This window comes from Mastigoproctus giganteus, chromosome 7 (genome assembly GCF_048544385.1).
Source record: "Mastigoproctus giganteus isolate SK-2022 chromosome 7, ASM4854438v1, whole genome shotgun sequence".
In the NCBI taxonomy this organism is placed as follows: Eukaryota; Metazoa; Arthropoda; class Arachnida; order Uropygi; family Thelyphonidae; genus Mastigoproctus; species Mastigoproctus giganteus.
Window position 1 is genome coordinate 99,620,174 of NC_143581.1, and position 22,243 is coordinate 99,642,416.

Below are 22,243 nucleotides of genomic sequence, written 5' to 3' on the forward strand. Positions count from 1 at the left end.
CTTCCTGGGCAATTGTTAGTCTCTCCACGGCAGATCTTGGGTGGTGATGGCGGCTCTTGGTGATCATTGTCCTTGTCTTTCTCATGATATCCTCCAGCTTGGTGTTAGTCCAATCTATGACCCCAAAGGAGTATGTTAGCACTGGGACTGCATAGGTGTTTATGGCTTTAACTGTGTTCTCTCCATTCAGCTTTGCTTTCAGCAGGTTTCTGAGCCTCTGATGGTATTTTTCGGTTAGGCAGGCCTTAATTTCCTTGTGCTGTAACTGCAGAGCCTGCATCAACCCCAAGTATTTGTAGGCCTCTCCCTCTGCCATGGCTTCGATCTCTTTACCAGTCTGCAGCTGGTAGTTTCAGTTGACTAATTTTCCCTGGTTCAATCCGTGGGTCTTGCATCTGTGTAGACCAAATTAATTCACCCTAATATCATTGCTGAATTCTTCGATGATCTGGAGTAGTTGCTCGGTTCCTGTGTAGAGCTTGATGTCATCCATGAACATCAGGTGGGTGAGGGTGTACAGGTTCTTCCTTTCTTCTTTGAGGTTATATCCATACTTGCCACTGTTGAGCATAGTGGATAGCGGGTTAAGTGCTAGATACAACCACAATGGGCTCAGGGCATCTCCCTGAAAGATTCCTCTCCTGATGGGGATTGGCCTGGCTGTGATGTATTCAACCTTAATGGTGGTACTCCATTTCGCCATCGTTTCTCCTAGGAAGTTAGTCACAAATGGATTGACTTTGTAGATCTTCAGTGCCTCTATTAGCCAGCTATGAGGCTAATACGGAGTTGAAGGCCTTGCGGTAATCGATGTAGGCTGTGTACATGATGCAGCGCTTCTTGTAGGCTTGCTCCATAACTGTGGCATCTATAGTTAATTGCTCCTTGCATCCTTGGCTCAGCCACTTGCATTCTTTCTGCTTTTCGGCCAGTATGTTCTGCCTCTCCAGTCTTCCTGGTTATGCAGCTGGTCAGGATCTTGTAAATTGTTGGGAGAAACTTTGGGATTGTCTCTGGGTGCCTTATTATTCGGGTGAACTACTCTGCCAGGTACTTGTGTGTGCAAGTGAACTTCTTGTACCAGTAGTTGTGGACGTTATCTATTCCTGGAGTTCGCCAGTTGTGAGAGTTCTTGATTGTCTGTTTTACTACTTCTTCCCGAATCTCCCACCCTCTCATTTCTTGTACGTCTTTGATTTTCTTGCATTCTAGTTCTATCCAGGGTGCTCGGCTGTTATGTCTTACTTCCCTGCTTCACATCCCCAGAACTCCTCAATTGTCTTTTTCTCGGGTGGTCCATTCCCTTCTTTCCCATCTTCTCCGAGATTCCTGTAGAAGCCTCTTTGATCCTCATCAAAAATTCGGTTGTTTATTTTCCTCTGGAAGCTCTTTGTATAGGCGTAATCTCTTGCTGAGAGCAAGGAGGTTCTGCTTCAATGTGTCCAAGTACTCTCCTATTCTCTGATTTTTTTGTCTCATGTTTGCTGTGGATGCTGTCTCTCTTGAGAATGCTCTTCACTTTTCCAATTAATTTCTTACTCCTGTTGCCCTGTTGGTACTGGGTCAATTGGCCTATCTTGACTCTTAATTCTTCTATCTTCTGCTGAAGTCTTATTTCCCAAGCTAGTGGTTCCTTCTGTTTTCAGTTCTTCTGCTGCTGGTCTCTCGCTTCTCTTCCATTAATCCTCATGGCTGCTACCACAGCACAATACAAGGCTGTGTGGATGGCCTCCATTGTTGCACCATTGCTGTCGAGGTAATGCAGTATTATGTGCCAATTCAGGTGGTCTGTGACTCTCCACAAGGTTCTATTTGGCCTCTGCTTCGGTATCACGTGTCTCTGTGATGTCCATTCTTTCCATTCTTTCGAATTCTGTTAGAGCCTTCTTCCACTCGTCCTCTATTCTAGATATCATGACCTCGTCTCTTTCCACTTCAGCTGCTGTAGGTTGTATTTCTTCTTGCTCTCCCTCCTTTGGTTCCGTATTCTTTAACCTTTGTAGTTGATCGCTCACATCCTGCTTGATTTTTCCAAGATTGCAGGAGCTATCAGGTTCTTTGTTACGCTGGTCCTTCTTTGGTCCGCTATTCGCTGTTCAGTGACCTGATTATCCGGGAATCGTTCCAGCCACTTGGTATGTAGTCTCGCCCTGTAAGTTGTCATATCGGTCTCCAGCTTTGTTATTTCGTAGTATTCTTGCATGATGTACGTATTCATTTAGATGCTCCACTCCGTGGGTTGCTGTTTTCTTCCATCCTGGATGGTCACTAGAGCAGTTGCGCAGGAAGCATTTCCAGTTGGTGGGGCTGGATGGTCTTGCCCTTCTCTTGTGGTAGCCATACGGGGGACAGTGCCACTTGCTCCACTGTCTTCCTCAGGAGACCGTCTCTGATTTTTCAAACCGACCCCTGTGCCTAAAGCCTGAAAGCGAGTGACTATGTCCTGCACCACACTCAATGCAGTATGATTAATATTTCTCTGCGATATCATCCATTTATGGAGGGGGACCCGTTTAGCTCAGGAGTGACACCAGATGGCGCCCCAATCTGCCTTAGCCGCCACTCCGACCTTGGGGTAGGTAGGTCCCTTGGAGCAACTTTCACAATGTTTATTTATTTTATTTATTTTTATTACTATTAATTTATTTATTATTATTATTCTAATTTATTGCTATTATTATACTGGTCTCCAGTGTGATGGAGCCGCGTTTGCTTGCGCCAAGGCGGTATTCGAACCCGGGTCCATTAGGCTGGTAGTCCAGGTTGTAACCACTGGGCCACCGCGCACCAGTTATTTTTAATATTATTATTGTTGTTGCTCTTATATTATTTCTCCCTGATTGGGGGATTCCACTCCATGATGAGTACTGCTACCAAGTACACAGGGTGGTTCTTGTTACGTCTGGTGTTACTGTTGGTCTAGCAAATCTCTGACTATCCTACAGGTGTTCAGAATTGCAACTTTCTGGAGTTCCTTGTAGGTGGTCTCTGGGAGACCTATTGCTGCTAGGCTGCTATGTAGAGTCTTTGGTACCATACCAGTGGTTTACACGACGATCGGGATGGTCAATACTTCTTGCATATGCCACATCTCCTTGATCTCATGTCTCAGGTTCATCTACTTCCTAATTTTTTCCTCATGGCTTTTCTGGACATTGTTAGTGTTCGGCACCGCTATGTCCATTTATGTCAAAAATATATTTGTAACAAAAATTTTGAAGAGTTTTGTTGGCTGCAAAAATGTGAAGCGACTGATACCGCTGTACTTGTTATTGTCGATCATCTGAAAATTCTGTCCGCTGATTTAAAAGAAAGGTATTCTGATTTAAAACAAATTGATTTTCCAACCTGGATGATGCAACCAATGTTAGTGGATTTGTCTGATGTATCAATGCAGTACCAAGAAAAACTGTCAGAAATGCAAAATGATGAGTCAGTTAAAACTTTATTCAATATAAAAGGCGCAATGGCATGGCTTTTCGATGAAACAGAAATTAAATACCCAAATTCAACCAACTTTGCAAGAGAGCTATTGTTACCGTTTCCATTTTCATATTTAGCTGAATGTGGATTTAGTGCCATAAATGATTTGTTACTAAAGAAAAGAAATCGAGTGGATATCACAAAACGGGGAGACTTGAGACTGAAGCTGACTAAATTGGAGCCCAATATAAAATCTCTCTGCGGCAAGCATCAAGCACAAGGGTTTCACTAAATTTAGTGCATTTATCTAGAAGTGACGTCACATGAAATGTTGAAATTATTAAACAATTAAATAATAATTACTAAAAATTTAAATATTATAGAAAAATCTTTCATATAAATTATTTTGTACTTGAATTTTAGTTGTCTATTATATGTTTTGAAAATTTACTGTTTTTTTTCTTAATAATTTCCTAATGATTTCTTCCTAAGTCTTGTGTCCTGAACAAGTTGTAATTAGGCTTCATTTAGGGAATAATTCAATTTTTTAATATAAAAAATATGTATATGTTACATAGGGGGCCATCAGAATTTTAGAAAGACTTAGGTGGGGCATGGTAAAAAAAAGGTTGGGTAACACCGGGCTAGACAAACTTCTGCTTAAGTCCTCTTACAGGCCCATTGCTCTACTGCCCATCCTTGGTAAAGTCCTAGAAAAATTAATTGTCTCTCGTTTTCCAAATTACTATTTAGATAGAAATCTAAGTGCCCCACTTTAATTCGGTTTTACCCGTGGAAGGTCTTCTGTTGATGCTATTTGTCAGGTTCTGAATACTATTCACAATTCCATTTCTAAATAAGTCCTCGGACTCTTTGTTGACTTCAAAGGGGCATTCGATGCTATTTGGTGGCCAAGTGTCCTGGCGAGGTCCAGAGAGGCCAGAGTCTCTGCTCCCATTTACCGCCTCCTTTCGAATTATTTTGATTCTCACAGCATTACAGTCACTTCAAGTTTTTGTTCTGTCACAAGATCTGTAATCAGGGGTTGCTCTCAGGGCTCTGTTCCTTGATGGGTGGCTTTCGGTTGTTTGTGAAGAAATCCTTCAGCTCGCTTATGCACACAACCGTTATTCTGATTTTTGGTAATTCCCGCTGGGAGCTTGAGCACAGAGCAAATGAAGTTTTCGAGGACTTGAATATCTGGTGTCAAACACATGAACTTCACATCTTGACTAATAAAACAAAACAAATGTTGCTAAAGGGCTTTCTTGACGTGAATAGACCACCTGTTATTAAGCTAAATGGAGAAATGATTAGGAGTACTAGGCAGCACAAATAATTAGGAATTTATTTGGATAACCGTCTTAATTTTAATTATCATGCAAAATATGTACTTCAGAAAATAAAAGCTATAACCTATAAAATTATTAAAATTACCAAGAGTACTTTTGGTGTAAAGAAATCTTCTATTAGATTATACTACTCTTGTATATTTATACCCACTGTGTGTTATGTAGCTGGGGCCTGGGGATATAGAATTGGTAATTCCCTTGTTCAAAAATATCTTACTCAAGTGCATAGATTTTTTCTTCTCGCTGTAAGCAGAGCTTGTCAAACTGTCTCTAGCTGCTCTCCAGGTCCTCAGTCATCGATTGCCAAACAAATAAGAAGTAATGTTACACTATCTTTTATATTGTAGAAGAAAAAATGTTCCTGCGGTTGTTGTTGTTGTTATTTGGTTTTTAGATTGATCCGGGGATATGCGGTGCTCATTCCCTGACCTTTCCGCATCCTCTGTATTTGGTGGTCACGGGCTCAAACCCCTGTCTAATCAAGAAGCGTGTGCTACGCACTGCTGCTGTCACTCCTGCCCCTGGCTATGGAGGTGCCCCCGCAGTTGTAAATGGTTTTACTTATAATACTGACTTACAAGAAAATGTAGACATTAAAAGAATGAGAAATATATGCTGTAGAACGTGGCAAATTACATGGTCTACTTCTACCTTGGGTATGGAGACCTTTAGGGATTTTCCCAAGGTTCCTGATTATGATAAGAAAATGGACTGGTTGAATCCTGGCTTATATGTTACTTTTCTATATAACCGGTTAGGGCAGTCTTAACTCTAAATTGTTCTCATTCAGATTAAGTAACACTCCTCTCTGCAGTTGTGGTGCTCATGAAATTGTTGAGCACCTCGTCTTTCATTGTCCTCTGTATGATGATTTAAGATTGGATTTTCAACATCTCACAAATGTATTTGATTGCTCTGAATTGCCAAGATTAATTACCTGTCCTGAGTATTATGCTGCCTTCTCCACCTATGCGGAGAAAATGTTTAAACGAAGGAAAAGAATTCTTACCCCTGAGGTACCGCCATCTGTCAGTTGGTTGGAAAGATTTTACTGGGTTTTTTGAATTTTAGATGGAATTGTTTATGGCCCTTTCTATTGTTTCAGAAACCAGAAATTGTAACTATTCTTTTGAAGTATAAATCTTTGTAACGCTTAGCTGGTTGTTGGGGAATGATCACTTTGGCTTGTTGGTAGACTGTTTCCATTTTTGGATTCTCTTACCTGATGTATTAATCAGTCTGCCGGACTCCAAAGTCCAGTGTTTATTTTGTATCATCCTCATTGTAAATAGCCGTTATGTATCACCATCATTGTATATAGTTGCTTTAAATTGTACACTACGTATACTGTTACCTTTTAGTGGCAGATAGGGAAAACGCTGGAGCTCGCAAAACTTTAATAAAATACTTTGAATACTTGGCCATTTCTAGGAAAACGGTCTTTTCGAGGAAACGATCCTTGACCTTTTGCGCACATTCTTAAAACATTTATCGCCCGTTTCTATTTTATTCGAATAAATAATTTGGTATAATATCCCCGAATTTTATTATAAGTATAATATTTTTTTATTTTTTTTTTCATTATTGGTAAGCCAAGGCTTACAATCCCTCCTCCTCAGCTGTAGAAAATTCCTTCTATGGAATTTTCTAGGGTGTCGTTCTGCTCTCCAGCTACCTTATCAAAAAAAAACAATTTTTTTTTTTTTTTTTTAAAAATTTCGGACACAGAAATCTCCCCTATTTAATCAAAAATAGTCGGTCCACCTGACCGCTCAGTGCCTATCCAGGGGTTCAGTTTTTTCACCCCTCTTCCTCTCTGGTGCGTTCCTTGACTCTTAAGTACTCCTGGGTTTCTCCTCTTAACTATGAAATCCCTGAAGTATCCTCCACCCCTGAAAAGATAGCTCTTTAATCTGTCCTCATGTTCCATCCTAGTTTCTCCACTTCACCCGAGTTTCCTTATTTTAAAAGTAACATCCGATAGCCTTTCCATTATTCTATATGGGCCCTTAACCCCCCCTTTCCAACCTCCCTTCTTCCGGTAGCTCTCTTTAATTAATGCCCAATCCCATTAGCATCTAATCTCACAAATAAATTAATATAAATTTTTGTATCTGTATTTGTCTGCAGTTGTCTGCACTCCCAGACACCTACAGGGATCAGAGGAGTATATAATTACAGCTGTTATTTAAAGGATAACACTAAAGTTCACCAAAAACTGCAGATATATTTAATCTGCAGTTTTTGGTTACTGATATATACAGGGTGTTTCAGTTAAACGTTTCAGAACTTTTAAAAGGGGTAGGGTACATCCTGACAACTCGAAATCATATAGCAATGTGGGGTCGGAAATGCTTTCCTGAAGCGGTGTTGTACACAGAAGCACCATAAAGAAAAGAGACCGTAAGTGAGAAATCGTTTTAATAATACATGAAAAGAAGCAAAAGGTACATGGATTAAAGTAAGTGTTCGAAGTTTCTTCCACGGGCTACAATGCACGCCTCACATCTCCGACGCATGGACATCCGAACATTCTGGAATACTCCAGGCGAATTTCGAATTTCTTCGGCAGCTACTGCGATTCTTGCAGCCAGCTCCTCAGCATTGTCAACAGGGGTGTCATAAACTAGCGATTTCATATGACCCCAGAAATAAAAATCAAGACATGATAGCTCGGGTGACCGAGCAGGCCAACGCACGGGGCCACCACGTCTGATCCACTGTTGACCAAATGTGACATCCAGGTAGTTACGAACATCTCCGCTATAATGGGCAGGGGCTCCATCGTGTTGGAACCACATTGTCTGTTGCGTCGATGCAGAAATCTGTTCATCTCTCAAAAGTTGTGGCGATACTTGCTGCAGAAAGATCAAGTAGATAGGTCCGGTTAGACGACACGGTAACAGGTAATTCACGGTAACAGGAAACGATTTCTCACTTACGGTCTCTTTTCTTTATGGTGCTTCTGTGTACAACACCGCTTCAGGAAAACATTTCCGACCCCACATTGCTATATGATTTCGAGTTGTCAGGATGTACCCTACCCCTCTTAGAAGTTCTGAAACGTTTAACTGAAACACCCTGTATATATATATCTATCTGTAATCTACTAATTTGTTGGGTTCTCTAACAATAGGCCTTGTAACTTTCAATCTGAATTTACAATCATATTTCTTTAAATTTTAGTGTAGTAAAGCTTCTCAAATGCTTCATTTAAAATACATATGATCAATGTCAATTTTTCACAAAGGGGATAAAAAAAAGTTTATTTTTCACCAATGGAATTACCCTCAGATTGCATGGCCTCATCTCAGCAGATTTCTGTCTTTGAGAGTAAGTAATTACACGATCACTGTCATATCATTATATGCAAAATGAAACCGATACTGGATATACGTGATTAAAAAACACCATATGAAAGGTATCTGCATTATGAACAGGATAATTAAGCTAATGGTAATGTACAATCTAATACTTTGTGATGGTGACACCTATAACACTTCAGATTGTACTACAAGTGGCACCTATAGCACTTCGGGATGTACTACGGGTGCACCTTTAGCACATTCTTAATGTTATATCTCTAAATTCAGAGCTGGACACTTCATTAGTGAAGTATCCAGATAATGGTTAAGGAATAAAGATGTTTTAAAACCTCTCTACATACTCGCAAAATACTCAACAAAATATATTCTTCAAGAAAGTTAGTTTCTGATTATGATTTTATATTCTTACCACGTCACATCTTTCAGAGACTTTGAGACAGCTGCAGCATATATTGCTAGATCTCCATATAAATATACAACAATACAAAGATAAAAAACATTTACTCCCCCTGAAAAGGGAAAAAAAAAAACTGTATTTTAATATTATCAAAGGAGAAAACAGAAAATGCATATTGTATTCATCACTGAAGTACATACACCGATGAGCCAAAACATTATGACCACCTACCAAATATGATGTTGGTCCTCCACATGCAGCCAAAACAGTTGTACCTGGCACCAACACATAACCAGCAGATCCTTTAACTCCTGTAAGGTCTGTGGTTGAGACGCCACAGATCGGAGTTGCTGTTCCAACACAAACCACAGATACTCAATGGGATTGATGTGAGGGGAATTTGGAGGCCAGTGCAATACCTAGAAGTCTTCCTCATGTTCCACGAACCAGTCTCGAACAATCCGGGTGGTGTGACATGGCGCATTATCCTGCTGAAAGACAGCACCGCCAGAGGGGAAGACCATTGCTGTGAAAAGGTGTACCTGGTCAGCAATGATGTTTAGGTAGGCGGTAGACATCCGAGTGCCCGGCACATGGATGACTGGACCCAGAGTATCCCAGCAGAACATCGCCCAAAGCATTATGCCACCGGCTTGTGTTCATCCCACGGTGCATTCAGGTGCCATCACTTCCCCAGGTAAATGACACACACATACCTGGCTGTCCACATGGTGCAACAGGAAACATGATTCATCGAACCAGATGACCCTTTTCCAATCACTCACGGTCCAGCTTCTATGCTCGCATGCCCATTGTAGGCACTGTTGCCGGTGAACCGTGGTTGGCATGGGCACTTGGAGTGGCCTGCGTCATCTATGAGCCGTAGTCGTCCAACATCTTGCTGGCAGTTCGTAGGTTTTCCCTCCTCAGACCACTTTCAATAGGTACTAACGATGGCTGACCGTAAGCATCAGCCATGCCATTTCGGATATGCTCTGACCCAGTCGTCTGGCCATTACAATTTGGCCTTTGTCAAACTCGCTTAAGTCCGCTGCCTTTCCCATATGAAGAACAAGAGTAACACTGATTAATGGAGCTCAGTATCAGGTGTTTGTTTTTAGCATGTCCCGACCCGCGTTGCGCCGTAGTTCACCTGCAGTTGCTTCAATTTGCATAACGATTCGCTGGCCACAATGTTTTGGCTCATCAGGTGTATACTTATTTTTGATATTACAGTTAAGAAATAAATTAGGTCTATGCTCTAACTATTTACATTTTATATTTAGATAATCAAGGTAAAAAAAAAAAATCAGTTCTAGATATAAGATATCATTGTAAAGAGACAATCCTGATTTATTCAATGAAAATATTACAATTAAGTTTATGACATTGAAAAAGATACTAAAATGCATGCGCAACATATTAGACTGAATGATAACAGTTACGCAAATAATGATATTTTTTGTTCTGTTAATGAGCATGCATTACAGTATTAGACTAGCTTTCTGAGAATCCCAAAAGTAAAAAATAAGTGTTATAACATAGACAAGGAATTAAATATGTATTTTAAATTGTTTCTTTGTTGCAGACTAAACATAGTCATCCAAAAAGAGTGCATAATGTCATTAAGCACTCACAGAATATGGTCTCAATTTGCTCAGCCAACACTCTTCAAAGAAATCTAATTGCCGGAAGATTTGTGAATGGGGAAGATAGTAGTACATCAGGCCCCTGTTATAACGCAGTTCGATTTACGCTGATTCGCTATAACTCTGTTTTTATATTATAACCCGTATCTGACTATAACGCTGTCACAGATCACTATAATGTTCTTTTACAGATTGCATTTTTGGCATATTTAACGAAACGTTTCATTTGATGGAGTCAATAGCTTGAAAATGAATATCAAAACAGCATTAAAACGTTCCCCACGCCGACTTGAGAAATTTTCCCACGCTCAGTGATATTTTCTTGCACACTAATTTAACTGCAGTACAGTGACTTGTTACATAGTTCAGAGATCAACATTTTAAAAAATGATCAAGTATATTGCTTGTAATATTTGCGTTATATGCTTTTATCCGAAGTCTAGTCATCACTCAGTACAGTATTAAACATTGTGCGTAATGGGCAGTTTACTTGAACATTGTATCATAATTAATACAACCAATGCAGTTACATTTTCGAAGAGTTAATAATGGCGGATAAGAATGAAAAAGCAATGTCTGGGTGCAGTACGAAGACTATAAATGTAAGAAAAAGACTAAATTTGAAAATTAAATTAGACGTTTTGAAGCGAATCGATTCCGGTCAAAGACAAGCGGATGTGTGCCATAATTTACGACTTGCAAGTTTAACTGTAAGAACAATTATAAAAAAAATAAAGAATTAATTTTAGCAGCGGGAAAGATAGCTGTTCCATTGCAAGCAACTAGGGCTAGGCCGGCTATTAAATGGAAAGACTTTAACTAATTTTATTGAAGATAATATCCAATGCAGAATTCAGTTAAGTTAAATATTATAAAAAAAAAAAAAAAAAAAAAAAAGAGAGAGTGATAGAATGAGATTAGCCAATATGATGATCTGAAGAAAATTCACCTAAAAAAAAAAAAAAAATGTAGAACCATTTAAAACTAGTAAGGGCTGGTTGAATAGATTTAAAATCCAGGGAGAAGCCGCAAGTGCAGATTAAGGAGCCGAAACTTTCAAAAAAGAACTTGTTAAAATTATTGAAGAGGGATATTATGTGCTTTACTTCTCAACAAGTTTTTAACATAGATGAAGCAGGACTTTTGTGGAAACGAAGAGAAACGAAAGAAGTTTCATATTGAAAGAAGAAAAACACATGCAGAGTTCAAAGCGGCGAAGGATCGGTTGACTTTATTGTTGGGTAGTAACGCTGCAGGGGATTTAAAATTAATACCCCCTTTTAGTTTATTTGGAAGAGGGCCAAAGTTAAAAAAACCCAAAATCAACACATTTTTCTTGATTAAATTCATGATTTTAATTGGAATTTTAAGTTTAATTTTGATACATAAGTAGTTACCACATAATTATATACGTATGTAATGCAGAATATTTTATATGTACAAATATTTGAATATTAAATATTTTGACCGATATTTGTGCATCTTTTCACTACCGTTTATTATTGATTAGGAAGTATCCTACGGCACCGACCGCAACTCACAAATACATATGTTACCTTATGGGAATGCGGCGCTCGCTTAGCGCGGATTCCCTTAGCACTCTGTTTTTCCGGAACAAATCATCAGCGTTAAGCGGGGGTCACCTGTATTGGCAATATTAGTATTAGTACTGGCAATATGATGCAAGGAAGGAATGCGCCTCTGTAGCCAGGTGGGCAGGAGCAGCAGTGTGTAGCACACGCTTATTGATCAGACCGGGGTTCAAGCCCGTGACCACCAAATACGGAGGATGCGGAAAGGTCAGGAAATAACCACCGCATATCTCCGGAGCAATATGGCCTTAGTTGCTAATGCTCCTAAAAAAAACCAAATAACAAATAACAACAACAATGCAAGGAAACAAAGCTTATACAGCACTAGACAAAAAAAAAAAAAAAAAAAATCATTTGTCCATTCTTTCCAATAATTTGTCCAAACTTTCCCTACATTTACACAAACTATCCATCTACAAAATACTTGGTTGAAGTTTATTACAGGATTTAATTACTCTTTGGCTGAATGTAACCATGTCAATTCACCATATCTATTCTGCTATTGTTGTTTTCTAATTTATGTGTGTTTTTCATTTCAGAAACAGTAAAGATGTCAATAGAATTTAGTTTACTTAGCCCTTTTAAAGCCTTATACACTTCAATTGGTTCCCCTGCAGATGCCCTAGTTTCCAGAGACTACAATTTACAGAATTCCTAGTCTTTCTGTAAGAATATTCTTCCATGTCCCCCAAATAATCTTTCTGCTTGTCTTTGAGCCCTTTCCAACTTTGTCCCTGCTAACAAAATTCCTGTATATCACTGAGAGAATCACATTCTCTTGATATAAGAGAATTATGTTTTAGCAGATCATTTGCACTGCAGAGACAATTTAATGTCAGACTGTACAACTACACTTAGAACTTAATCATATTTAATCGTACTTTGAGTTTGACATCATGCAAATGGAATGAAATACTGCTAAATCAAATGCAGCATTATGCATTTATCCCTGTTAAATGCCAAATGCCATTTACTTTATCTAGATTCTCTTAAAATAGCACACTCTATCATTAATCACTGGGCTTACCTATGTATCATCAGTAAACTTAGACATAAAACTTGAAATAACTACCTCAATGTCATTAATTAACATTAATAACAGTAAGGGAGCGCAACACTGACTGCTGTGGAACTCCACTCAGCACATTAATCCATGAACAGCAGTGGACATTTTTAACTGCCCTTTGTCTCCTACCTTAATCATCCCTTTATCCTTTGTAATAACTGCCTCCTTAATGTCACATTACTCTAATTTATGCAACAATCATTCATGTGATACAATCATCAACATCTCAATCAGCAGGGTAAAGGCAGATCATGCCACACAAATCTGATTAGTTACTATGCAGTTGTCACAACGGAACTGGATTCAAAGAATAATCTTAATGTTTTTGTAATCGCTAATAACCTCACACAAATTGTTTGTTTCCCTACCAGAATATCAAACAATCCTAACCATACATCTTTTTCTTATGAAGAACCCTTCAAAGTACAGGGTTGAGGTAAGTGGTTGTCTGAGCACTTCAGATCCCTACTTGGTGTTTGGGCTCTTCTTTAATGGAGCTAATCTCACATTGCCATTCTCAGCCTTCTGTTGTCTGGCATAACGAATTCAAAATGGAATGATCTGTGAGATTTTTATCCTTTGTTTCTTGGGTAGATTAATGCTTTAAATCTTTGAATGTCAGCGTTTGCTCAGAACATGTCAGTAAAATTTTTCTTGTAGGGATGAAATCTTTTATTCCACACTCCACCTTAAAATATCATCCTTTATCTATACAAGTGGTTTTCGACCATTTTTTTAATAATGGCACCCCTACTCAATTTTCTGCCTGTTAGATCTGATTCCCTCTCTGTATATATATTAATATTAAAAAATATATATGTTATATGATAGTTATTACAATAATATAACTATAAACAAAATTACAATTCATAATACAAATTATAAATATATATAATAATATAGCCATACATCACTCAACGTATTAAACAAAAAGATTCCTGCCAACTTCTCCCCCATTTGGAATTTAGCACGTATTAAGTTTCCACGTGCACTGAAATGCATTTCGGGAACCCAACCCATATATAACACACTCGCTGCTCCCCCCACTCCCACTATAGCTAACTGAGGACGATTTCAAAAGTCACTCGTGCGCGGCTATTAGCTTTTATCTTTCTTCATTTAATTTATTTTAATTTAATTAGGCAACCATAGAATGGAAGGTGCACTTTCCTTTCTTAGCAAAATTTTTATAGCCCATAACTTAGTTTTTAAACCCATAATCCCCATAAGTTATTAGAATTCTATAACCACTATGTATGTGGTAAAACTTTCCACCAACCAAGCAGATTACTATGAGGTGAGTGCTGAAAATTAAGCTAAGTTATACATAAGATCTAGTTATTACAATACAGCACATAAGGAATCCTTAAAAATCAAGAGTCAATAGAGGTTCTAAATAAACATCAATTAAAGATCACTACAAAATTAAAAAGATACTGTATACCTTTTTATAATGAAATAAATATATCAATTTAAAAAAAATATAATAAGTTTAAATAACTTAAACCCAAATTATGTGGCACCCCTGGAATGTTGTTGCAGCACTGTAAGGTGCCATGGCACCCCGGTTGAAAATCACTGATCTAGACCTTTATTTTTCAATATGTGCTAAGGCTGTTCAAGATAAGAATGTTGCACATAGCAACTGATATATATATAAACCTCTAAGTTCATTTTCTAGCTACAGTAAAGCAACGCAATCATTAATCAATCTAAACCAGATTTTTAACAAGCTAAGTGTAAAAAACTTGCTTCTCGTTCAAATGGTAGTCAAGCATTCTTGTCTCTTGCCAAAGCTATTGGGGAAACTTTTGCCCCATCTGTGATGGTAAAAGTTGTTAAAGATAAAGCCAACTTACTAACATCCTACATTTCTTGTATTTACATTCTTGGTAAATCGCCTCCTACCATTTCCAGTCACTCCTTTGAATGCCTCCTGTGGTCTTCTGTCAAAAATGTCAGAAGAATTCTGAATAATGTTTATGCCAAGAAAACTCCAGGTATGGATGGCAGTACCCCATTTGTTCTCAAAACCTGTGCTCCTGAGTTTCTCCTATTCTTCCGTGCTGCCTTTCTACACTTCTGTATTCAATGGTGTTTTTCGTTCTGCTTCAATATTTGCTCATATCCAGCCCATTCCAAAAAGGGTGACAAATCCTTCCCATCCAATTATCATCCCATTGCACTTATCCTACTCGTTCCAGATAAGTGTTGTTGTTGTTGTTATTTGGTTTTTAGGAGCATTAGCAACTAAGGCCATATTGCTCTGGGATATGCGGTGGTCATTCTCTGACCTTTCCGCATCCTCCATATTTGGTGATGACGGGCTCGAACCCTGGTCTAATCAAGAAATGTGTGCTACGCACTGCTGCTCCTTCCCACCTGGCTACGGAGGCGCCGTCCAGATAAGAGTAACGTGTGTTAGTTAACAGACAGCACCAGGAGTTCACCCTCATCTTTGCGTTGCTTTCATTGTGGGTGGGATACAGTTCACTGCAAAGGCCAGAGATTTAAAAGTGTATGGATTTTATATGTGTGTAATGTTGTGCAGCTTTGTTCATTTCACCATTTAGCCATTAGACCTATGCTGGGGCCCAATGTTGCCCAAGCATTGGTGATTTCCCGTGGAGGCAGACCAGGTACTAAGTAGCTTGAAATTTTTTACTCTGGCAGACCCTGCCACATGATTTCCTAAGATTTTAGTGGCTAGGACCTAAAAATAATAAAATAAAAGTAACTATTGTAGGGGTGAGTGCTAGAATTAGAAAGGCCAAATGTTTATAAACATGATTTAATTTAGACGTAATTAAGTTTGAGCTTTGTGTGGGGCATACGCTAGCTGTAGGTAGAGTGGGGGAGGCAACTGAAGACTGGGGGTGAGAGGTAGACGTATGAGGATGATAGAGAAGGTGACCCCAGACCCCAACCAGGAGAGAAGGGGGAGTAAAAGAAAACCAGGCAAGAGTGCCCGGTTTTGATCGCCAAGATGGCACAGGGGCAATGAAGCTGCTTGTCTCTTCAAAATCCAGTGTGGTCACACATGGGAGAGTATCCCTGTCCCTGAGTGGTTGTCCAATTAATGAGGTCACTGACAATGGTCAAGTGTCCTGTGGGTTTATCAGGTGTCAAGTCCAATATAGCTCGATTTAGAGCGTTGAATGCGCCAGGTATTGGCCACGAGGATTTTTTTTTTTTTTTTAATGTGAACCCCAAACACGAGAGGTATTAGAACCTATAGTACTTAGTACCGTGCTTGGATTGGAAGTTGAGAAGATGAAAGAAGATATTTGTTGACATTGGTTGACATTGACCTGAACTTCTGTAGTTTGTAATTTTCAGGAAATACGTATGAAGGAAGGTTATTCCAGAAAACGGCAGTTGAATGAATAAATGAGGAAGATGAAAAGTTGGTTCTGTGGGTTTGAAGTTGGACAGTAAATGGATGTTGGCTGGTGGCGGCATGTATTTGGACTGTTTTGAAAGAGAGAGCGGGAATTATAGAAGCCAATTCAGAAGAACAGTGTTCATGGAAGTATCTGTAGAAGAGGCATGCAGCAGAAACAGTGCATCTATGAGAAAGCGAGTGGAGAAACTCTGTTAGAGATGAATCATTAATTAACCTAACTGCCCTCTTCTGAATGGAATCAAGAAGCCTGAGAGAAGTTTTGGGGGCACCACCCCAGATGTGGGAACAATATTCCATGGCAGGGCGGATTTGCGATTTATACAGAGTGAGCAGCTGTTTGGAAGAAAAGTAATGCTGAGAGCGAAAGAGAAAATCAAGTTTTTTAGATGCAGAGGAAGCAATATTTGTAATGTGCTTGTGCCAAGAGAGATTAGAAGTCAGGGTAATCAATCCCCAAAAGAGATATATCATTTTGCCTAGAAATCGGAGTGTCACTAAGCATAAGCATAGGAGCAGAAGAATCCTTTTTGCGAGATATAAGACAAGAGTCAGTTTTAGAAGGGTTGAAATCAACTAAGTTGTCTTTGCCCCACTGGAGAATTACCTGAAGATCGGCATTTAAGGAATTGGTAGCAGATTTTTGAGAAGTTGAAGCTGATTGAGCAGGACAAGGTTTCTCAAAATGGAAAGTTGAATGCAATGTGCTATCATCGGCAAAACTATGGATAGGATTTCCAGTCAATGGAAGACAGTCATTGATATACAAGAGGAAAAGAGTGGGGGAAAGAACTGAACCTTGGGGGACACCGGCATTAGTGGAGAAGTTAGAAGACAGAGAGCCATCTACCATCACCCTCAGTGAGCGATCAGAGAGAAAACTGGATAACCAATTACTAAAAATAGTTGACAAACCAGAAGATGGAAGAGTGTTTAGAAGACCTTTATGCCAAACACGATCAAAAGCCTTTGAGATGTCAAGAGCAACTACTTGTGTTTCACCAAACCTTTCCATTGAATTAGTCCATAAATGGGTAACATAAGCCAGAATATCACCAGTGGATCGACACTGATGGAATCCATACTGGCGATGGTTGATCAGACTGAAGGTTTCTAGTTGGTTTAAGAGTTGGCGGTTAATTGATTTCTCCTCTCCTTAACAGAAGATGATTCCTCTGTTAAGGATACAGCGGCTCTGCTTCAGCTTGGTTGCTTCTTGCAGTGGCTATGCCCTGCGATGGATCATTGACATGCAGTGTGGTTGGAAACTCATCAGCCGGAGAAGTACCTCCATCTTTGTTACCACTATATCAGTTGATCATAGGGACTTGGAGTAGAGCTACAGTTTGGTTACGATTCCAGGCACGTGTTGTGTCGGGTATGATGGTGGAAAGACAGTCTCTTATGGTGGTGGTGGCAGTGGTGGAAGGGTCCTGCATCTCACAAAGAGATCCTAAGCAAATCTGGAGAAGGCACGATACATTTCTTCTGATTCTAATTCTTGGTTCCTCGGGATGAAGTGGATCTTGGAAATTAGTAAGCAGCAGCAGATATCTTCAAAGAGCGGGCAGTGGTACATGATATGCTCCCAGTATTCCAGGAGGCCGCAAGATCAAAGTGAGTTATCCATTAAGCCTAACGTGATTAGTTTCTCTCTGATGGCTCTGTGTCCCATAAGAAGGTAAGTGGTTAGTAGCCCCAGAGAGAGCCAGGATGGTGATCTCAGGAATGTCTTCTGGATCTCTGAGAGAAATTTCTTTGTGATGGCCCCTTTTGTCGAGGCATTCCATCACTGTTGCCAGGCCTACTGCAGGTGAGTGGTGAGTCTGTGTTTTTCTGCCAAGTGATTGTTCAGTGGATTCAGAGTGAGGGCATGGAAGGTGATAGCTCTTACTTTAGTCAGGTTATACAGCAGGCCACAGTGTACAGCATTCAGGTCAAGGAGTAAAGTCCCAGTGAGGGCCTGGAGGGCGTGAGTGCTAACAGTGCAGCAGACCCAGGTAATGGTAAGCAGGATTGAGCAATGTATCACTTTCAATTTTCTTTGATTGACAGCAGTCTGGGCTTTTCTATACCATATGGGAGCGGCATAAGTTATGGTCGGCAGAAAGACAAATTTATAGAAGAGGGATGGAGTCCTCTTCTTGAGTCCCCAATCCTTTTGTGTGACTCTAGCTACTAGGGTAGTGTAGTTTTTAATTTCCTGTTGGAGGAAGGTGAGATGTGGTAGAAAGGAGAGATTCCTATCGAGATATAAGCCTTATTAAGTATTTAAGTTGTGCAACCAATTTGACTGTTGTATTTTGTATTTTTATCTGTGGTGGTCTACTGAGTTGAAGGTGTCGCTTCAGCAGGATGGAGCACGTTTTTGATGGTGAGATCTCGAGGTGGTGCTGGGTGCCACATTTGTAAAGCCGACAGCACCTGGTTACCAGCAACTTCAAGTTGTGCTCTGCTGTTTGCTGATAGCATGAGGACAAGATTGTGTGTGCAAGTTTGGATTTTAACATTTCCAAGGTCCAGATTTAAGAAGTCATCTAGTACAATATTCCATAGTAGGGGCCCAAAACAGAGCCCTGGGGGCAACCCCTATAGATTGATCTGGTTACCGAGCAGGGGGGATCTCACTGTGATGTTCCTTTGTGACAAGTAGTGCTTGATGCGGCCTATAAAGGTTGCCAGGAAGGTTTGCTTTTCTGAGTCTGCCAAGAATGCTTTGCCACCATAGGGTGCCAAACGCAACGGCAAAAAAAAAAAAAATGGACAGGACCAGGAAGTATTTTTGGACACATTATATGGTGGCAGTTACAATGTTTTCTAAAGCATCTATGGTTGATTTGCCTTTCCTGAAAGAAAATTGGTTATCAGAGGGCAGTCCTGCTGTGTTGTACTGTTATTCTATCCTCTAATGCAGTAGGTGCTCATAAATCTTGCTGATTACAGAGAGAAGTGCAATAGGGCACTTTACTATTTTAACCAAAAGGTCAAGAAACAATAGTGTAATAGGGCATTCCATTTTAACCACCATTAGAGAATCATCATTCCCTAGGCCGAAGCCTATCCGTGGCTAATTCTCAAATGGGATCAAATTCAGAGTCTTTTAGAATTCAATTAATTTTATTTAATTATAAAATCAACATAAAACTGAACTACAAATTAAAGTTAATCGCTTGGCCACTTAGCCTCAAACAAGAGAAATCAACTTTGAGCTTACACTCCACTGATCTCAATCATGTGAGTTACCACCCCTGCCACTAGGAGGCGTGCCTCTATTATCTATATTCAATCTTAAAAGTCTCCGAAATACTTCGCTTACATATTTATTAAAGTACGCAAAAAGCCACCTGTTGGTGAACATAACCCAGAGTCTCTCCTTCTCCAAGAAACCAATGGATCTTTCTAGCTCAGATCTCAGATCTACATAATTAATGCACTCAAGAATCACGCCTCTCCACATTCACACTATCTCTCAATCCCAACTGATAAAGTCTTAAGGCCAATCCATGACCTGTCAGTAAGAACGTTGATTGTAAACCAAATTGCAGCCATACTTTTGTTCTCACATTCATTGTTTCAACTTTAAGTATCAACATACATGTTTGTCTACCTTTTTGTTGAGTTCCAATTCGCTGCTATTTCAACATATTTCCTTCGTTATCCTTTTCCTTTCTTCCTTGATATCTTCTTTCGATATACCCTTCCTGCATCTGGACATGTATTTATGCCCATAAAAGTTTTCCTTATATTTCTTTTTGTAAGGTATGCCATTCCAGCAATTAGCACCACATCATGTGCAGGAATTCTACCAGAAATCACCTGTAACACCTCCGTCTCCGTGTCGGACTGTCTCCTCGGAGGAGACAGTCCGACACGCTTCATTATTGATAGTAATACAAATCTCTGAGCCTGTATTATGATATTTGATACTCTATGTACCCAAGCTCTGGCAGCATAAGTTAGTATGGGGATAAATAAACATTCGTATAATAAATTAATTGCTCTACCTTTTATTCCCCATTCAGTTCTAACTACTTTTCAGAGCTTGGCATACAGAGTTCTTTAATTTTAACATACTTTACATGCTCGGTGAAGAACAAATGCTCTTTAGTCATAACATCGAGATGATATTTTGTTACTCTGGCATATCGGACTGAATCCCCAAGAAGCCTCATAGTGGGGGGCCCAACTCATGCTCAGCTTACCCTTGAGCAACATCTGAACAGGCTTATCTTTAGAAATATATAATTCCTATCTTTCCGACCATTTTTCTAAAATTCCCAAAACTTCTTCAGCTTCACATTCGAGCTGAGATCTGGCATTTCCTTGAACCAGTATGGCCAAATCTTCTGCATACACTATTCTTGTTATTCCAGGCATATTAATTTTTAAAAATTCATCAAACACTATGGTCCAGACAAACAGGCCAATCATCCGAGGACATCCTCTTTTAACTTGTTTAACAACTTGTGCATATTTCACTTTAACTATTACCTTTCTTTCTGAGAAGTAATTTCTAAATACTGAATATAATACATTTGAACATCCTGTATACCTTATTCTGGATAGGATTCCCTCCCACCACAGAAGTTCAAAAGCTCCTTTATAATCCACAAAGATACCAAGAACATATCATCACCCCATACTCTCCTCAACTGTTTATACCAACTTATAAACTGCATCTTCGGTTGACAAACCTTTTTTAAATCCATACTGGTTCTCTGAAGACATTGCCTTATTTTTATATGTAATCATTAGACGGTTAACCTTTCATATGCCTTACCCAGAACAGACAGGAGAGCTATGGGACAGTAAGATCCAGTTTCGTTCAACATTCGGTCTGTATCTTTAATTAATAATTTCATTTGAGGAATCCTCCATTTGATGGGAAAGAACCCTCCTCCAAACACTTATTATATAAGTATACTTTGTAAAATAATAAGAGGAGTTTACCTCAATATAGTACATAGAACACTTCTGTATGATACTCTCCAGAAATAAAGACATTATTATACAGAGGGCAGATAAAGGAGATACAGTGGTAATACTCAATAAACTTGATTATATTAATAAGTTAGAATCAGTTGTTTGAGATACCTCCAGTTATCTGGAAGTAGACCTGGCACTATTTATCAATTTAGACAAGTAGCACACGCTTCTTGATTAGACCGGGGTTCGAGCCCGTGACCACCACATATGGAGGATGCGGAAAGGTCAGGGAATGACCACCACATATCCCCAGAGCAATATGGCCTTAGTTGCTAATGCTCCTAAAAACCAAATAACAAACAAACAAAACCAATTTAGTCAATCAATACAATAAAACGTTAACAATAAATCTAAAAAACGACTAATTACTATGGCTCAGTTAAAGGAATAAAAGCCAGAACATACAATATTCCTGCACTTTTCGGTCAGGTAAAATTACACAAGACCTATTCAGCCTATTGTTTCCTACAAAAACTCGGCATTTTCATCCTTAGCCACACATGTATATAGCATTAAAAAATCCTTTAGACAGGTGATACAATTTGGGATTAAGAACTGCGATACATTATTTAATAACCTTAAGGATTGTAGACTTGGCGATAATAATTTATTCTCACTAGATGTTACCTCATTATATACGAATGTAAACATTGAATACACATTAGATATTATTTGGGATATGTTAAATAATAACTCGATACTGATTAATTATACGAAGCTTCCTATTAAGGAAATTTTTCACTTAATTAAACTGTTAGTTGAGGCCAACTATATCACCTTTCGAGCCAAAGTATACAAACAAATTTTTGGTTTGCCAATGGGATTGAGTCTGCGCGGCTTAATATCGAAGATGTATCTCTCAACGATTGAGCAGATACATTTGATGCCTTTTCGAACCCATATCACATACAATGGGAGGTATTTAGACGATGTTCTAGTGGAAAGGGAAGAAACGGATACAAACTCATTAAATTTTCTAAATTTCACGCTTACCTCGGATTCGAATAAAATCCAATTTAACATCTATCGAAAACCTACAAACACCAGTA

The 22,243-nt window shown here is 39.1% G+C and overlaps 1 protein-coding gene across 1 annotated transcript in view; it reads right to left on the bottom strand.

The window, feature by feature from the left end:
• The window catches only part of LOC150083106 (putative sodium-coupled neutral amino acid transporter 12), a 290,752-nt gene that overhangs the window by 170,843 nt on the left and 97,666 nt on the right, over positions 1 to 22,243 (bottom strand). Inside the window, exon 7 of the mRNA XM_090378390.1 lies at positions 8,511 to 8,610. Coding sequence (XP_090234516.1) covers positions 8,511 to 8,610 — 100 coding nt within the window. The remainder of the gene's footprint in view (positions 1 to 8,510; positions 8,611 to 22,243) is intronic.